Source organism: Leptodactylus fuscus, chromosome 9 (assembly GCF_031893055.1).
Source record: "Leptodactylus fuscus isolate aLepFus1 chromosome 9, aLepFus1.hap2, whole genome shotgun sequence".
Taxonomy (NCBI): Eukaryota; Metazoa; Chordata; class Amphibia; order Anura; family Leptodactylidae; genus Leptodactylus; species Leptodactylus fuscus.
The window spans coordinates 45,074,298-45,090,025 of NC_134273.1; the positions used below are offsets into that span (position 1 = coordinate 45,074,298).

Consider the following 15,728-nt stretch of genomic DNA (forward strand, 5'->3'; position numbering starts at 1 on the left):
ACGAGAAAAGGATTTTACAGATGAGTACACAAAAATCCCTTTTTATAATGCAGCCCAAACTTTTTGCAGGGATGGGGTTAATTTTATTTCTAATCCTCTTTCACAGGTGCACTATATATTGTTCTGCTTCTTGTAAACCAAGTAATTGATCTTTAGCTTTACAGCTGTATTCGGTTACTGTTTTACGTTATTTTAATATTACAGCAAAACCATTTAAAACCTGGTACTGATAAACTGCGAGTGAAGAAGATAAAGGATTCTAAACCAAAGGCGAAGAAGCTGAAGTATCACCAGTATATACACCCTGATCAAAAGCAGAAAGGATTCCCTTCAATGGATTCCTCGTATGCAAAAATTCTGCAACAGCAGCAGCTTTTTCTTCAGCTACAAATTTTCAATCAGCAGCAGCAGCATTACAACTATCAGACCATCCTTCCAGCACCTCCAAAGTAAGCTTATTTGCATAAGTATTGATGTATTCTGTCTGGTTTTCAGTTACAGTTGCTATAATAATAGCAATAAGTATTGATAGAACTAGAAGGATATTACCTCACCACGTACCAGCCACACCACGTACCAGCCACACCACAATGATCATGCTGTGGTGGCTAATGTTTTCACTTTAAAGAGGATCTTTCAACACATCAGTCAAGACTAGCTCTTTGCATCCTTTAATAGTTGCCCCTCTTCTCTTTTTGGCACAGTTGGAATTTCTCAGTTTCCAAGCAATAAGTTCTGTTTTTGCCTCATATGCTATTTAGGTTCTTTACTGTCAGATGATGGGGTCAGGCAGGAGCAGGCAAAATAGTGTAATTTTGATCTCTGACGCTGTCTACTTCTGATTTAAGCTCTGACTCACACACCCCTGCTACTGTCTGACAATGCCTACTTGACCCTACAGAAGCTATGTGGCTTATCAAAACTAACTGCACTGATTGCTTGGGAATGGTGGGGGATATAGATAAAATTCCAACTGTGTTGCAATCTAGTACATGCTAAGAACTGGAGTTTGTGGAGGTGGCAAAAGATCCCCACTAAATAAGAAAATGCACTGAGTAGTGAAAACCTTCTAGCAGAGATGTAGCAAACACAAGTTACACAGTCAACTGCATTGGCGTCTGGAAGACACTGATGCAGTTGAATGCATAGTAGAGGAGAAATCCTGATCTACTATTAATAGAGATGAGCGAACACTATTTGAAACAGCCTATTTGAAATAGCACACTCCCATAGAAGTGAATGGATGTAGCCGGCACGTGGGGGGTTAAGCGGCTGGCTGCCGGCAAAGTCTGCGTGCCGGCCGCTTCCATTCATTTCTATGGGAGCATGCTATTTGAAACGGCTGTTTCGAATAGTGTTTGCTCATCTCTAACTATTAACAATCTCTTAAGTCAAAAAGAGTCCAAAGACTGGGACTCAGATGGGCACGATGATATCAATGTATTGCGCCCTTCACGCCAGGATATAGACGTCTGTCTGTCTGTCAGCCACAGGCCTGCCATGGCTTACAGTTTAGAAGAAAGGAAGAAGCCGCGGAGTCTGCTCAGTGCTTTGGGGGATCAGAAGTAGATTAGTATAGCTTTTTTCTTTTATACAGTATAGTACAGACATTGGGCCATTTTAATACAAGAGGTACATAATATAAGGTGGCATTGAGGGCACTATTTATGCCAGATGGTATAACTAAAACAAGAGAGCATTAGGAGGTTTAATATAGGGGCCCATAAAAAAGAAGGCACTTGGGAGTAATAACAATATAAGGGAGCATCAGAGCAGTAGTAAAGGGAGTTATCCAGGGAATAAAACCTTTGCCAGTGCATACCCTGCACTGCTCATGCCCCATGCACACAACAGAGTGTGCCGCCCGATGTTGGACAGAGTTTGGGGTGGAATGTACTCGAATGACACTTAGTGACATCTGAGCGCATTCTGTGATGGACTTGCCTCTATGGGGACTTCTGATGTGTTCTGTTCCAATGACACAGTGCAGGACAGAACCTGATCTGTGTTCATTGAACTGAACAGACCATTGGATGCCCCCTCGGAGGAGCATCAGATGGAAGGACAGGGATTGTACTGGTAAACTTTAATATTCCATAGAGAAAACCCCTTTAATACAAAGGGATTGTTAATAGGCATTATTAATGCAAGGGCGGCATTAGAATGAAATATTTATGTAAGAGACAAAAGAGGGTATTGTTAATAATTGGGGCATTATTAGTTGAAAGGCACTATAATTATTATATTAAAAAGGCAGACAGGGGTATTAATCGTTTCCAGGGATTTTTTATAATATATACACATTATATTTTAGTTGAGAGGCAGGATGGGGACTTTGTGTAGATGAGGAAAATCTCGGTTGGGTGCCTGGAAAAGTGAGTAGCCAAAGATGTCTGTATTATAAACTCTACAGAGAGAAGTCACAGGTGGAAGAAGCGGTCAAGGCGGTCCAGATGAAAGAGACAAGAAATGTCACCGATTATAGCCAAAAACATCACCTGTAAGTCAGAAAATTTTTCCTGTACTGAATGTGGCTAAATGATCTTCACAGACTTATGCAGAACTGCTGTCTAATACTATACGGTTTCTATATAGTGATAATGTCAGCAAACTTCAATTGGTGGCCCACTTGGACCCCTTACTCCCCCCCTTCCTTTTGAACCTCTAGCCACACCTCTGCATTTCTGCATTCTAGTCAATTAATGCTTTAACTGAGGGTACATTGGCAAGACCATAGCTTTGGTCATTGTGCTATCAATTTGTTTATGCATAATCAGCTTTTATTGTCATTTTAACATACAAACATCACCATCATAACATGAAGTTATTATCAAACATACTCAAACCATATGCTCACACATTAAGCTGACTGAACAGTAATTCAGAGTGCAGGTAATGTCTTGATGGCCTGAAAAATAAAATGGGATGAATAAGGAAGAAAACAAAAATTATAAGGGGAGGTGGAAAAGGCAAAAAAAAAAAAGATGAAAAGGAGGAGGGGCAATTCAGGTTTCCACTGTAAGGGCTCGTTCACACGGGGCAAGAGGGGTCGGATTTTGGCGCTGAATCGTCAGGATCCACCCCCCACACAATAGAGGTCTATGTAGACCACTAGCTTACTTTTTTCCATGAGCAGCATGTTCCCGCTTACGGAAAAAAGAAACGAGCTGCCCTTTCTTCAGGCGGATTCCGCGACTGATTCAGCCCCGACATCCGCCTCATGGCAGCACCCTCCGGACCAGGCCCATTCATTTGGGCCTACTCCGCCGCGACAGTTATGGCTGGTGCATTTTGGCCCTATTCTGACGTGGCTTCCTGCATCACAATCGGGACCAAAATAAGCCTTATCGTTCCCCGTGTGAACTAGCCCTTACTGCTACATCAACACCAACACATTCACTGTGGTCACACTGTCGCTGCAGCTCTCGGTAAAGTGTCAACTCCTGACAAAGCAAGCATTAAAATTCAGGATGTCTCATAACTTCTTGCCAAGCATACCACATCTTGTAAGAAATTGATGTGATTGTGTTCCTCTGCCAGGATTTCATCCATCAAAATGTGGAGTTCTGCCAACCCATTAGACAGGGGAACATGCTGCTTTTTTCCAATTATGGAGGAGCATCTGTGTCATGTTTGGCAAAGTTCTAACTGGGTATGCCTAGATATACTTGTAAAACCTGTGTCCAATCCTTAATCAGTGGACAGCTCTACCAAAAGTGAATCACAATAACAGGTCTTCCCCACATCTCCAACAATTATGAGATACCCAATGATAGATATGTCTTACATCTTCTAGACAAAATTACCATCTTGTTAGAATGTTGTAGTTCTTCCCTTTTACCTGTGATGCCACTGAAAGTCCATAATTTAAAGGCCAATCTTCAGCACATCCTGCCAAGAAGTCAACTTGCTACCTATTCTTTTCTATGACCCTATACATATCTTTGTGTCTTTCATCAGTCCATGTGGCAGAGCTATTAACCTGGAAGCAAAATACAGGGCAAGTCCTACTCCTGTCCATTTTACAGTCTGGGCTCATTCATTACAGTAGAAAAACAATGGCATGGCACATTTTCATTCGATGGTACTGTTGCATGGAAGGGTTCTCCAACCCATGACACACACCAGCAGATCATTGCAAGCACAAATGTAGTTTATTAGCTCAACAAAGCTAAAGTGTAATCCGTTGGAATTGTACGACAGACGTTGGATATTTAAATATGGATGCTTCCATTTTAGTCAGAATTGCCTATTGAAGTCTCCCAGGTGGATCTGGCATTCACTTCTATTGCAGACTGCATTGTAATGCATTTCATTAGGGATGAGATCTCATGGGGTTCAAGACCACTAGGTGCTGTACTAAATAAAGTAGAAAAATAATGGAAAAAAAATTAAATATATATATATACACATACATATACACTCACCGGCCACTTTATTAGGTACACCTGTCCAACTGCACGTTAACATTTAATTTCTAATCAGCCAATCACATGGCGGCAACTCAGTGCATGTAGACATGGTCAAGACAATCTCCTGCAGTTCAAACCGAGCATCAGTATGGGGAAGAAAGGTGATTTGAGTGCCTTTGAACGTGGCATGGTTGTTGGTGCCAGAAGGGCTGGTCTGAGTATTTCAGAAACTGCTGATCTACTGGGATTTTCACGCACAACCATCTCTAGGGTTTACAGAGAATGGTCCGAAAAAGAAAAAACATCCAGTGAGCGGCAGTTCTGTGGGCGGAAATGCGTTGTTGATGCCAGAGGTCAGAGGAGAATGGCCAGACTGGTTCGAGCTGATAGAAAGGCAACAGTGACTCAAATAGCCACCCGTTACAACCAAGGTAGCCAGAAGAACATCTCTGAACGCACAGTACGTCGAACTTTGAGGCAGATGGGCTACAGCAGCAGAAGACCACACCGGGTGCCACTCCTTTCAGCTAAGAACAGGAAACTGAGGCTACAATTTGCACAAGCTCATCGAAATTGGACAATTGAAGATTGGAAAAACGTTGCCTGGTCTGATGAGTCTCGATTTCTGCTGCGACATTCGGATGGTAGGGTCAGAATTTGGCGTCAACAACATGAAAGCATGGATCCATCCTGCCTTGTATCAACGGTTCAGGCTGGTGGTGGTGGTGTCATGGTGTGGGGAATATTTTCTTGGCACTCTTTGGGCCCCTTGGTACCAATTGAGCATCGTTGCAACGCCAAAGCCTACCTGAGTATTGTTGCTGACCATGTCCATCCCTTTATGACCACAATGTACCCAACATCTGATGGCTACTTTCAGCAGGATAATGCGCCATGTCATAAAGCTGGAATCATCTCAGACTGGTTTCTTGAACATGACAATGAGTTCACTGTACTCCAATGGCCTCCAGTCACCAGATCTCAATCCAATAGAGCATCTTTGGGATGTGGTGGAACGGGAGATTCGCATCATGGATGTGCAGCCGACAAATCTGCGGCAACTGTGTGATGCCATCATGTCAATATGGACCAAAATCTCTGAGGAATGCTTCCAGCACCTTGTTGAATCTATGCCACGAAGAATTGAGGCAGTTCTGAAGGCAAAAGGGGGGTCAACCCGTTACTAGCATGGTGTACCTAATAAAGTGGCCGGTGAGAGTGTGTGTGTGTGTGTGTGTGTGTGTGTGTGTGTGTGTGTATATATATATATATATATATATATATATATATATATATAAATAATGAAAGGAATTAAAAATTCAAATCATGCAACTTTTCCTAGAACACTTCTAAGAGTAAAATGAAGTAAAGCACATACACATTAGGTATTATCCCTGTGTCTGAAAATCAAGAGTTGAGCCACTGAGCTGAACTTGTAACTTGCTTTTGGTGTTGTATTAAAGAGCAGATTATTTTATATGACACTAAGGTTGCAGTGCTATCTATATTATTTCCAGAGATCTCACTTGATATATTAATATCAAGCGGTGTGCAGTAAAAGCACACGGACCCCATAGGCTATAATGGTGTCCGTGTGCTTGCTGTGCGCTGCCCGCACAAATCATGCGGACAGGAAAGTAGATTGAACTACTTTCCTGTTTGCAGGATCCTTACGGAGTTCTGGCGACAAGCACACAAACCCCATTATGGGGTTTTACTGCACACCGCTTGCAATTGCGTTTGGTATTCTGTTCGGGGGGTTGCCCGTGCGGACTCCCCTGGACAGAATACCAACGCAGATGTGAATGAGGGGCATCTCACAAATAGCAGACTTTATATTTCATTGTATTTTAAGTCTCTGTATTGATATCCTGTTATGCTATGTAATATGGTACTGTCTTACATTGTATAAAACGCCATAAAAACATGAAGAAAGAAAGAGTATAAGAAACTGTGTCTGTATGTATGTACAGAAATTGTGTGTGTAGATAGATAGATAGATAGATAACCCCAGACCCCAGGGTCTGGGGTTACTAGGTGGGGTGGCATAGACACAAAAGTCAAGTTTCTTTTAGTCCAAAACAAAGGTAGAGTTTATTTTCACTCAAAAAGGTAGTACAGCAACAAAAGGAAACAATACAAAAATAAATACCTGCCCGACTAGGCTCTAACTAAACATAGAATAGGTTACCTCACCTAGAATAACAGAAAACAAAAAGCCAGTTGAATCACTCAGGACACAGCTCCAAAAATATGACCCCTTTCTTTGGCTCTCCAGCAAAACTCAGCCCCCAGTCTGCTGCTGGAGCAGACTTTTTTAGCCTCCCTTGATGAGCAGACTCTCTGCAGCTGAGTCGCTGCCGGAACATCCCCAAAGTGTGGACTGGAGGGGGGGGTGGAATGACAGGTCCCACTACTAATCTACCTGCCATTCCTAAAAATCCAGCCCAATGCTGAGCATTTACCAAGTAGTAGTCTGGGTGAGATGTACACCCCCTCCATTACCTGACCAGCCATCGGTTCACAAAAATATATATATCTATGTCCTATCCTACTAATATTATAGTATATGGGTTTGTGTGTTTGTTACTCACGCAAAAACGGATTTGGTTGAAATTTGGCACACAGATAGTTTGTAACCACGATTAACGCACAGTCTACTTTTTATCCCGGTAAATAACATGGTTTCACGACTGTTATGAATTTATGTTCATATATTATGTTATTCTGCAGGAGACTTCAGCTATTTGCACTTTGTGCTGATATCCTGCTCTGTTATCTCTCTATGTAAACAGAAAAATAACACTGATCATTCTCTAATCTGCAGAAGTTTTCTTTGTCCTGTTCAGCCAGAGGGAGTAGGGGGGAGATAAATACAGTAAGTGAGGAGCAGACACTTGAGGCAGCGGGTTCAGACCCTGAACTGGGAAAACCCCTTTCATCCAAATTGCCAATTTCCCAATTTTAAACATGCTGGGAAAACAAAAATTGAGTTTGTCGCAACATTTGCGAAAAACTACAGCTATGAAGCTAACCAGAAGTCAATAGAGCTGACTCAAGTGGAGCTGAGGAGGATTGAGCAAGCTTAGCGTCAAGCAGCTCTTAGAGCTGACGATACCCCGGAGCAGATGGATCATCGACACCAACAACACGTTCATTATATGGGGTCCGAGCGAGCTGCTGAGATGCCGGAACAATCAAAGGCACGGCGCAAGGAATAAGTTCAGCGGCAGGTCAGATTGAGAGCTGCCGAAATGACAGAGCAGGTGAATCTTCAATACCAACAACAGGCTCATTATATGGTGTGCTGAGATGCTGAAACAATCATAGGCACAGCGCCAGGTACAGATTACGTGGCAGTCCAGCTTGAGAGCGGCCAGAGCAGGCGGATCATTGACGCCAACAGCATGTTCATTATATGGGGTCCTAGCGAGCTGCTGAGATGGCGGAACAATCACAGGCACGGCGCGCCAACTGTCACACACAACTCTACTCCAGGTTTCTGTAACAACCCCACTATTTTTATGCACTACACCCGTAGGAGGACCGTGTGGGTATGCAGATATGTAGCAGAGCTTGGTATGCTGTGCGTATGCAAAAATGTAGCAGAGCTCTATAGGCTGTGCGTATGCAAAGATGTAGCAGAGCGAGGTATGCTGTACTTGTGCAGAGATGTAGCACAGCTGGGTATGCTGTGCATATGTAGAGATGTAGAAGAGCTATGTATGTAGAAATATAGCAGAGCCTTACTCCAGCTAAGAACTGATGGCAGATTTTTCAACGATATCCGTACTGAGATGCACATGATCACATGATGCTTATGCAAGCAAAAAATGAAAAATACCCGTGCAAAGCGGGGTCCTCCTGCTAGTATATATGTGTATGTATATATATGTAATGTAATTATTTTTTAAATAGAAATGTACAGTTCACTTTAATATCAAAGCTAATTTATATTGTGCCTATTTTTCTTTGTCCCTACTGTTACTAGGCCACTGCATGACCACCAGCAGAACACTGCTATTCCTACAACCACTGCTGTGCGCACATTGCCTACAGTCAGCATCTCTACTCATTGTACACCTATAGGATTTAAACAGAACAGTGGTACACCAGTCACTGCAACAAAAACAGGTCCTCTGCCAGGCAATTTGGATGACATGAAGGTAAATTTAACATGAAATACTATGAGTTGTGCTTTTGGATATACAAGAAACCTCTTGAAATCACCTCCTAGAATTGCACAAAATTTATCTAGAATATGTCTGGTCGTCTCAAAGGAAAAGGTATACAGAATCCTGATTAAAGTCTAATGCTTTCTGTGAACATGCACACTGCACAAAAAAGCATACAAAATGAGAAACCCCCAATCATAGCACCATTGAATGAGTAAGGGTTAGTTCACATGTAAATAACGTGTGGCTTATTTTGGCACCGGAAAAAAAAAGCTTCCTAATTAGGAAGCTTTTTTTTTTTTTTTTGTAAAAACAGCTTTAAAAAAAAAAAAGCAGGCTGTTTTCCCCTTCTGTAAAGTGAATGGGCTGAAAAAACTGTGTCGTGTCTTTTTCCGCGCTTTTTTTTTTGCAAAAAAAAGCATCACTTATTTTTGCAAAAAACCGCACGGTTTTCGCCTGCCATTCACTTCTATTGCTTTCTTCAGGCAGAAAATGCCAGAAGAAAGGTCATTTCGCTTCTTTTTCTAGCAGTCTACATAGACTAACATTGTATGGAGGAGAATTATGACGTGGATTCCGCAGTCAAAATCCTCCTCCATGTCCCCGTGTGAACTAGCCCTTATTGAGTGACTGGTTTCCTCATCCAGGGGATAATCGTACACGAGGGAGAGTGTGTGCCTACATAGGCAGTACGGAGAATCCTGCTCCGCTAGGGATTCTGGGTAAAAAATATGCAAATCTATTCTCCAGGATGTAATTAGGAGAACAGTGCACTCTGTATGCCGCCCTCTAGAGGGCAGCATCCTTAACATCATGCATGACTCAGTTAAAAAGTCTAATTAAAGGGGTATTCCCATGTCGCATATTCACCACTCTTCGCTGCAGTAAATTCTTCTGTCTTCCGGCTTTGTTGTGTCATTGGTGGGCGTGGTTACATATGCAAAGCCAGCGGCGAGAAGCCGTCGCTTCTATGCCGCTGGCCCTGCGTGTGCGCTGCCGATGCACTAGGCATCGGACGTACAGCCTTCACAATGTAATACAGACCCGGCATCCGCTGTAATAGAGAGGTGGATGCCGGGGAGTGTAGACGCCGGCACAGGTGAAGCTAGCAGTGGCAGGAGCGATGCTGCTATTCTGCTCCTCCGACCCTCCCTCCCCTCCGGAATATCAGCATCACTCCTGCCGCTGCTGGCTTCACCTGTGCCGGCGTCTACACTCCCCGGCATCCACCTCTCTATTACAGCGGATGCCGGGTCTGTATTGGTGGCCCCTACCCCCCCCCCCCCCCAAGTGTAAACTACCCCCCTCCAGGCTCGCTCCCGTGCACTTAGCTCCTCCCCCCTCAGAGCAGGCAGATACATCACTTGACTTATGACCAGATAAGTCAAGGGATATGTTAAAAAAAAAAAAAAAAAAAAAAAAAAAAAAAGAATAAAGTGATATTTGGACAAACAAAGCAGTTTTGCTGAAGCAATGTATTTAGGAAAAGTCTTACATTCACATTAACAAGCAGTATAGATAGGATCCTTGTGATGGGACAACCCCTTTAATCATGATGCGGATTTAATTGCCAAATTAGAGGGCGGCGTACAGAGTGCACTGTTCTCCTAATTACATCCTGGAGAATAATTTGCATATTTTTTTACCCAGAATCCCTAGCGGAGCAGGGATGACTTGTAAGTCTCCGTACTGCCTATGTAGGCACACACTCTCCCTGATGTGTACGATTATCCCCTGACCCTGGTCTATAGTCTCTCACTCTGCCACATCAGTATCCCTACGCTATGCTGAGGAAGACCCAATAGGCCGAAACAGCGCTGTCCATAGCTGGGAATCTGTTCCTTTTGGAATAGAAATACTAATTTGGCAATTAAATCCGCATCATGATTAATTAGATTTTTTAACTGAGTCATGCATGATGTTAAGGATGCTGCCCTCTAGAGGGCGGCGTACAGAGTGCACTGTTCTCCTAATTACATCCTGGAGAATAGATTTGCATATTTTTTACCCTGGTTTCCTCATAACAGAGTAAACTCTGCTTCTTACGCTAGTTTCACACCTGCGTTCGGGTCTCCGTTCTGTGGTTTCCGTCTTCTGCATGCAAGAAGACGGAAAGCACAAACTGGGTCCGGCCGTGAGCGGTGGTGAGCGTTTTATGCTCTCTGCCGTGAAACCGTTTTTTTAATCCGGACACAGAGTACTGCATGTCCGACTCTGTGTCCGGATTTTAAAAAAAAACGATTTTGCGGCGGAGAGCATAAAACGCTCACCGCCGCTCACGGCCAGACAGCTTTCTCACCCATTCAAATGAATGGGTGAGAGAGTCCTGCAGGTTTCCGTATCCTGCCTCTGTTTTGTGCAGGAGACGGAAACCTGCAGAACGGACACCGGGCGCAGATGTGAACGAGCCCTTAATAGTATGTATAACATTTATAGGTAATACGGTCAACTGCTGCTACTATATCCAGACAGACACTGCTTTGCATATAGCAATGCTCAGTAGCATATGAAGCTTGGTGTGGGGTTACTGACATGAAAAGAAACATCCAAGAGTCCAAAAGTACAGTACAGTGAAGATGTACTTTATTAGAAATATTTGGGCTGTGTTTCAGCACTTAGCTAATGTATGACATAGGCCTTAAAGAAGCATTCTAGCTCTTAGCCTACTCCAGCCCTACAAAGATAGTTCGTTAAGGTGCTACAAGAGTTAAAGCTGCAGCATTTTGCTTTTTTCTGCAGCTATAGTCTGTAGCTCCCCCATATGATCTGTTTTTCACCGACTGGAGGCTCATATTTGTTTCATTTAACTAGAACTCAGTCTGTCAATGCATTCCTTTGAAACTTTAGAAGAGGTTTTCATAGGAATGCATTTTCACGCTGAGTTCCAGTGAATGAAACAGGCAGTGACAGCCAAATAGTGCGAAGCAGATCACATGGGGCAGGTCTAGGCATGCAGCAATAGGCAACATGTAAGTTTAAGGCTAAATTCATACGTGTGTTCTCCAGAGTGCCTGCTCCCAGTGACGTACTGTCCTGAACTGTAATGACAGTATGTTGCTGAAAGTCACAGACTTCTAGCATCATAGTTATCTATGAGTTAAGGTCAGGCCAGTAAATTTGGTGAACCCACGTGTGACTCTACCCTAGCTCTTGCAATAGCTACTTGAACCACCTATGAGGAATTGGGGGCATCAAGTAGCGTGAAGGCGAAGGACTGCTTCATACTGACTGAGGGCACTACATGGTATATACAGTGAATTCTTTGAGACAACCACTCAAAATTACATTAAAAACTTATCTTCTAAGAGGTGATCTTCTCAAAGAGGATAATTAATAAGAAAAACTGAAAATCTGTCACAGAAAATATGGTTTGGGTAAGGGATTGGTCTACTCAAAGAGATTCCTTAGGATAGGCTGCACTTTAATTTCAGAGAGTCCGTCTGATTTCGCTGTAACTTCAGCCTTAGCTCCCAGACAGAAGGCAGGGAAGGTTTATTACCTTCCCTGCCTTCTCGATTGCTGTATATACAGCGCTTATTGAGCATCCAATTGTTAAAAGGTTATTCCACATCTTTATTTATGAAAAGTTGTTTATAACTGGAGGAACGATTTAAAGGGGTTTTCCAGAATTGTAACATTAATGACCAATCTGTGGGTTAGTGAGGGTCCTACACTTACAAACCCCACCAATCAACTTTTTGAAGAGACTGCAGTGTTCAGGCGAGCTGAATATCAAGCACAGCCTCTTAAAAAGACAAATATATTTCAGTGGCCTCTGAAGTAGAAGAAATACTATCACTTCAAGCAGCAGATCTATAGCGGTGCTCCACATTGCTGATAGCTCCTTTCTGGAAAAAAAAACAAAACAAACAATCTTGCTGAACAAGCATATCTTAGGCTAAGTCACCACGTTGTGAAAAACAGCTAAATAATGCATTGGAAGAAAATGCTGGATTTTACATACCAGAAAAGTGAGTGAGATTTGAAGCAATACAGGCCGGAAAGCAGAAAGCTCCCTCCACAATATAGGTTCCTGGCCACATCACTGCAGTAAAGGTGCTGGGCTGCTATATAACAGACAGTTGTTTCCATCCCTGTTTTCAGTACAGAAATGGTGCTGAAAGTGACTCTGTACAGGATATGTCATAAATGTCTTATTGATGTGCGTCCCAACTCTGGTACTTCTGTCCTGTGGCCTCTGTAAATGAAGAGGTAAGCGCACATGCACACCTCTATCCATTCACTTCAATAGACATTCTGAGAACAGTGAAGTGCACGTACTTCTAGGATTTTGTACAGGTCCTACCACTGGATATGTCATAAATGCAATAGGAATACTTTTTTAATGTTTATCAGTGTTAGTGTCAAGCAGTCTATCAATGATAGGGGTATCTGTTAGGACCTTATTATTCTCCTTAGGTACCACAGTTGCTATTGATCCATCCGGGCAGTTCGAGCCCACAGTCAATTACATAATGCAGCCAGTATCTGCAACTAAAGGCGCGGGCAGAATTCCTGTCTGCACTATTGCCATGCCATAATAATAGTCTGATTTGCACAAACTATTATAGCGCAGGATAGGAAGGGGATAAGGGCTGAGCTCTCATATATGTAAACAAACCTTGATACATGCTCCTTCAGATCTGCTTTATCATTTGTACTATAATCTTTTTTATTGTGTGGGGGTTTTTTTGAGGGTTTTTTTGTGTGGCATTAGTCTTGTCATGCTAGGTTCACACTAGCTTTTGAGTCTGAGTATGAGGCGCTGTCTCCCTTTCCAATTAAAATCGGCAGAGAGAAAAGTCCTGCAAAGAGGACCTTTCTATCTGCCATCTTTGGCAGAAACCCGGCGGACCCCATTATAATCTATGGGGTCTACGAGTTTCCACATGAAACCACTTTTTAAACGGGTAGGGTTTCCATTTTTCGAGTCCCGAAGTAGACCCAAAGGATGGAAACCAGAACGCTAGTGTGAACCCGGCGAAAAAGTTTTAGTTTGACCTATAGGTTAAATTTAGGTGGTTGCATTTTTTTTTTTATTGATTACTTCTGATTACATGATTACTTTTCTAATGGTCTTTTGTATTGATCATAATCAGGTAGCAGAGCTAAAACAAGAGCTAAAGCTACGTGGCCTACATGTGTCTGGAACAAAGGTTGACCTAATTGAAAGACTTAAAGCAACACAGGATCTTTGCACAGTCCCTGTCCAGCCGAAGTGTGCCTCAGTTCAACAGCCTAAGCCATGTGAGGTGATGCCAGTCACCCCAAATGTTTACACCCCTTCTTTAGTGACAGACCCACTAAGCTTATGCAGTTTCAGTTCCACACCACCATGTTCTCCTTGCCCTTCAGAAGTTTCCGTGGCTAGTGCAGATGATGTGCACACTCCTGGAGACTTGTCAACAGAAACCGTTTCTTCTCCGGTCACACAGCTTATCATCTTGCCATCTCCAGCACCTGTCATAGAGAAGTCATCTACAGATATCAGGGACAAAGACTTCATGCTACAAGAGAAAGATAAGCAGATTGAAGAACTAACTAGAAAGTTAAAACAAAAGCAAGAATTAGTGGAAAAACTAAAACAACAACTTGAACTAGAAAAAAGAACACAGCTGCCTCTACCTTGTGATGGGCACCAACCTCAGATTGTGCAAGTGAAACAGGAAACTGACCGAAATACTTGTGATCCCAGTAGATGTACAGAAATCTCCAATACAATAGCCACAGTAAAAAGAGAACCTACCAGCCTGGAAAAAACACACCCATTTTTAAGTTCAATGTGTAATCGGGATGGAAGGAAAGCCAATGGCTTATTTGAAACACAGATGGTCTTTACAGTGAACAGGCCGAGTACTATGCATGCAGATGGCAATACATCAGTGATACTGCAGGTGGGTAAAATAATATTCCAAATACACATACAAAAGTCTGTAAAATTAGCATATTTCATAGAACGCCATATGGACAGAAGCAGCATCAATTCGGGTGAATTACACCTCTCGAAGTCCTGGTTCACATCTGTGTTCGGACCCCCCCCCCCCCCCATGCCAAGGGAAACTTATACGTAAAAGAAAGCAGTTACCTAAGGAAACACGCGGACCCCACAAACTTGAATAGGGTCCGTCCCGTGGGTTTCCCAGGTAACCACTTTTTATGCATTTAGGTTTCCATTTGGGGGGTCCCCAAGCGGACTTCCCGGATAGAAATCTGAATGCAGATGTGAACCGGGCCTAACTTATACAGAGCCAACATATTCCGCAGTGCTTTACAGACATTATCAGTCACTGTCCCAATACAGGGCTCTCAATCTAAGTTCCCTATAATGTATTTCTTTGGAGTGTGAGAAGAGGAGAACTCGCGAACTTCTTGTAGATGTTGTCCTTGGTTGGATTCAACACTATATGGTTCTGTTCAATTGTAGGTACTGTATGAATCCATATGTAGTGGACACAAACTACTGATGGCCACAGGGAAGCAGAGGGTTTGGATCTCTGTATAAAAGAGAAAAAAAAACAGATTTGGCCCCTGCTGAGATATTCCCTTGGTGAAGTAGTCCCTGGCAGATGCACTTGAGGTTGCCAGACTGTTGTGTTGTCATTGGTTTCATTTGTGTAATTGAACCATTTCACACTGAAGCTGAAACCGAACAAAATGGAGTTAAAAATTGCTGTTTCATGGCAAGTTGAATAACGTCTACTTAATTTCATGCATATTGCGAAATTGTACAGCTTTAGTGGCCAGCCTGTTTTGGGATTTAATGAACAAGCAAATGTTTTAGTTTATTTCATCATTGCATATAATGAGCCATACCTATTTAATTTTCAGTGTAGCTGTGTAGTGTCCTTGTTTGTTTGTTTTGTGACAAGTTTTTCATGGCACCATTTTGGGATAAATATAAATCATTCGGGGAGATTTATGAAAACCTGTGTTTTATCGTGTAGTGGTGGAGGGTGTGCCTGCACTGAAATCTAGGCCAACTATTGCAAGCATCTGGCCTAAGTCATGAGAAATCTGATGGCCCCATCCCCAGCACACCCTCATTACACCCGCTTCTCAGAAAGTGGTGACTAAGGCATAAAAAAACTCCAGTTGCAACAATCTTTGGCATAACTGGCATGTAAAGACGCTAGAATACTAT

The 15,728-nt window shown here is 42.7% G+C and overlaps 1 protein-coding gene across 3 annotated transcripts in view; it reads left to right on the forward strand.

Moving 5' to 3' along the window:
- The window catches only part of MRTFA (myocardin related transcription factor A), a 76,825-nt gene that overhangs the window by 44,569 nt on the left and 16,528 nt on the right, over positions 1–15,728 (forward strand). For 2 of the 3 annotated variants that reach the window (XM_075286333.1, XM_075286332.1), the window contains exons 9-12: positions 205–449; positions 2,414–2,500; positions 8,404–8,578; positions 13,687–14,481. In XM_075286333.1, the coding sequence (XP_075142434.1) occupies positions 205–449; positions 2,414–2,500; positions 8,404–8,578; positions 13,687–14,481 (1,302 nt within the window). The remainder of the gene's footprint in view (positions 1–204; positions 450–2,413; positions 2,501–8,403; positions 8,579–13,686; positions 14,482–15,728) is intronic. The other variant, XM_075286335.1, reaches the window with a different exon arrangement.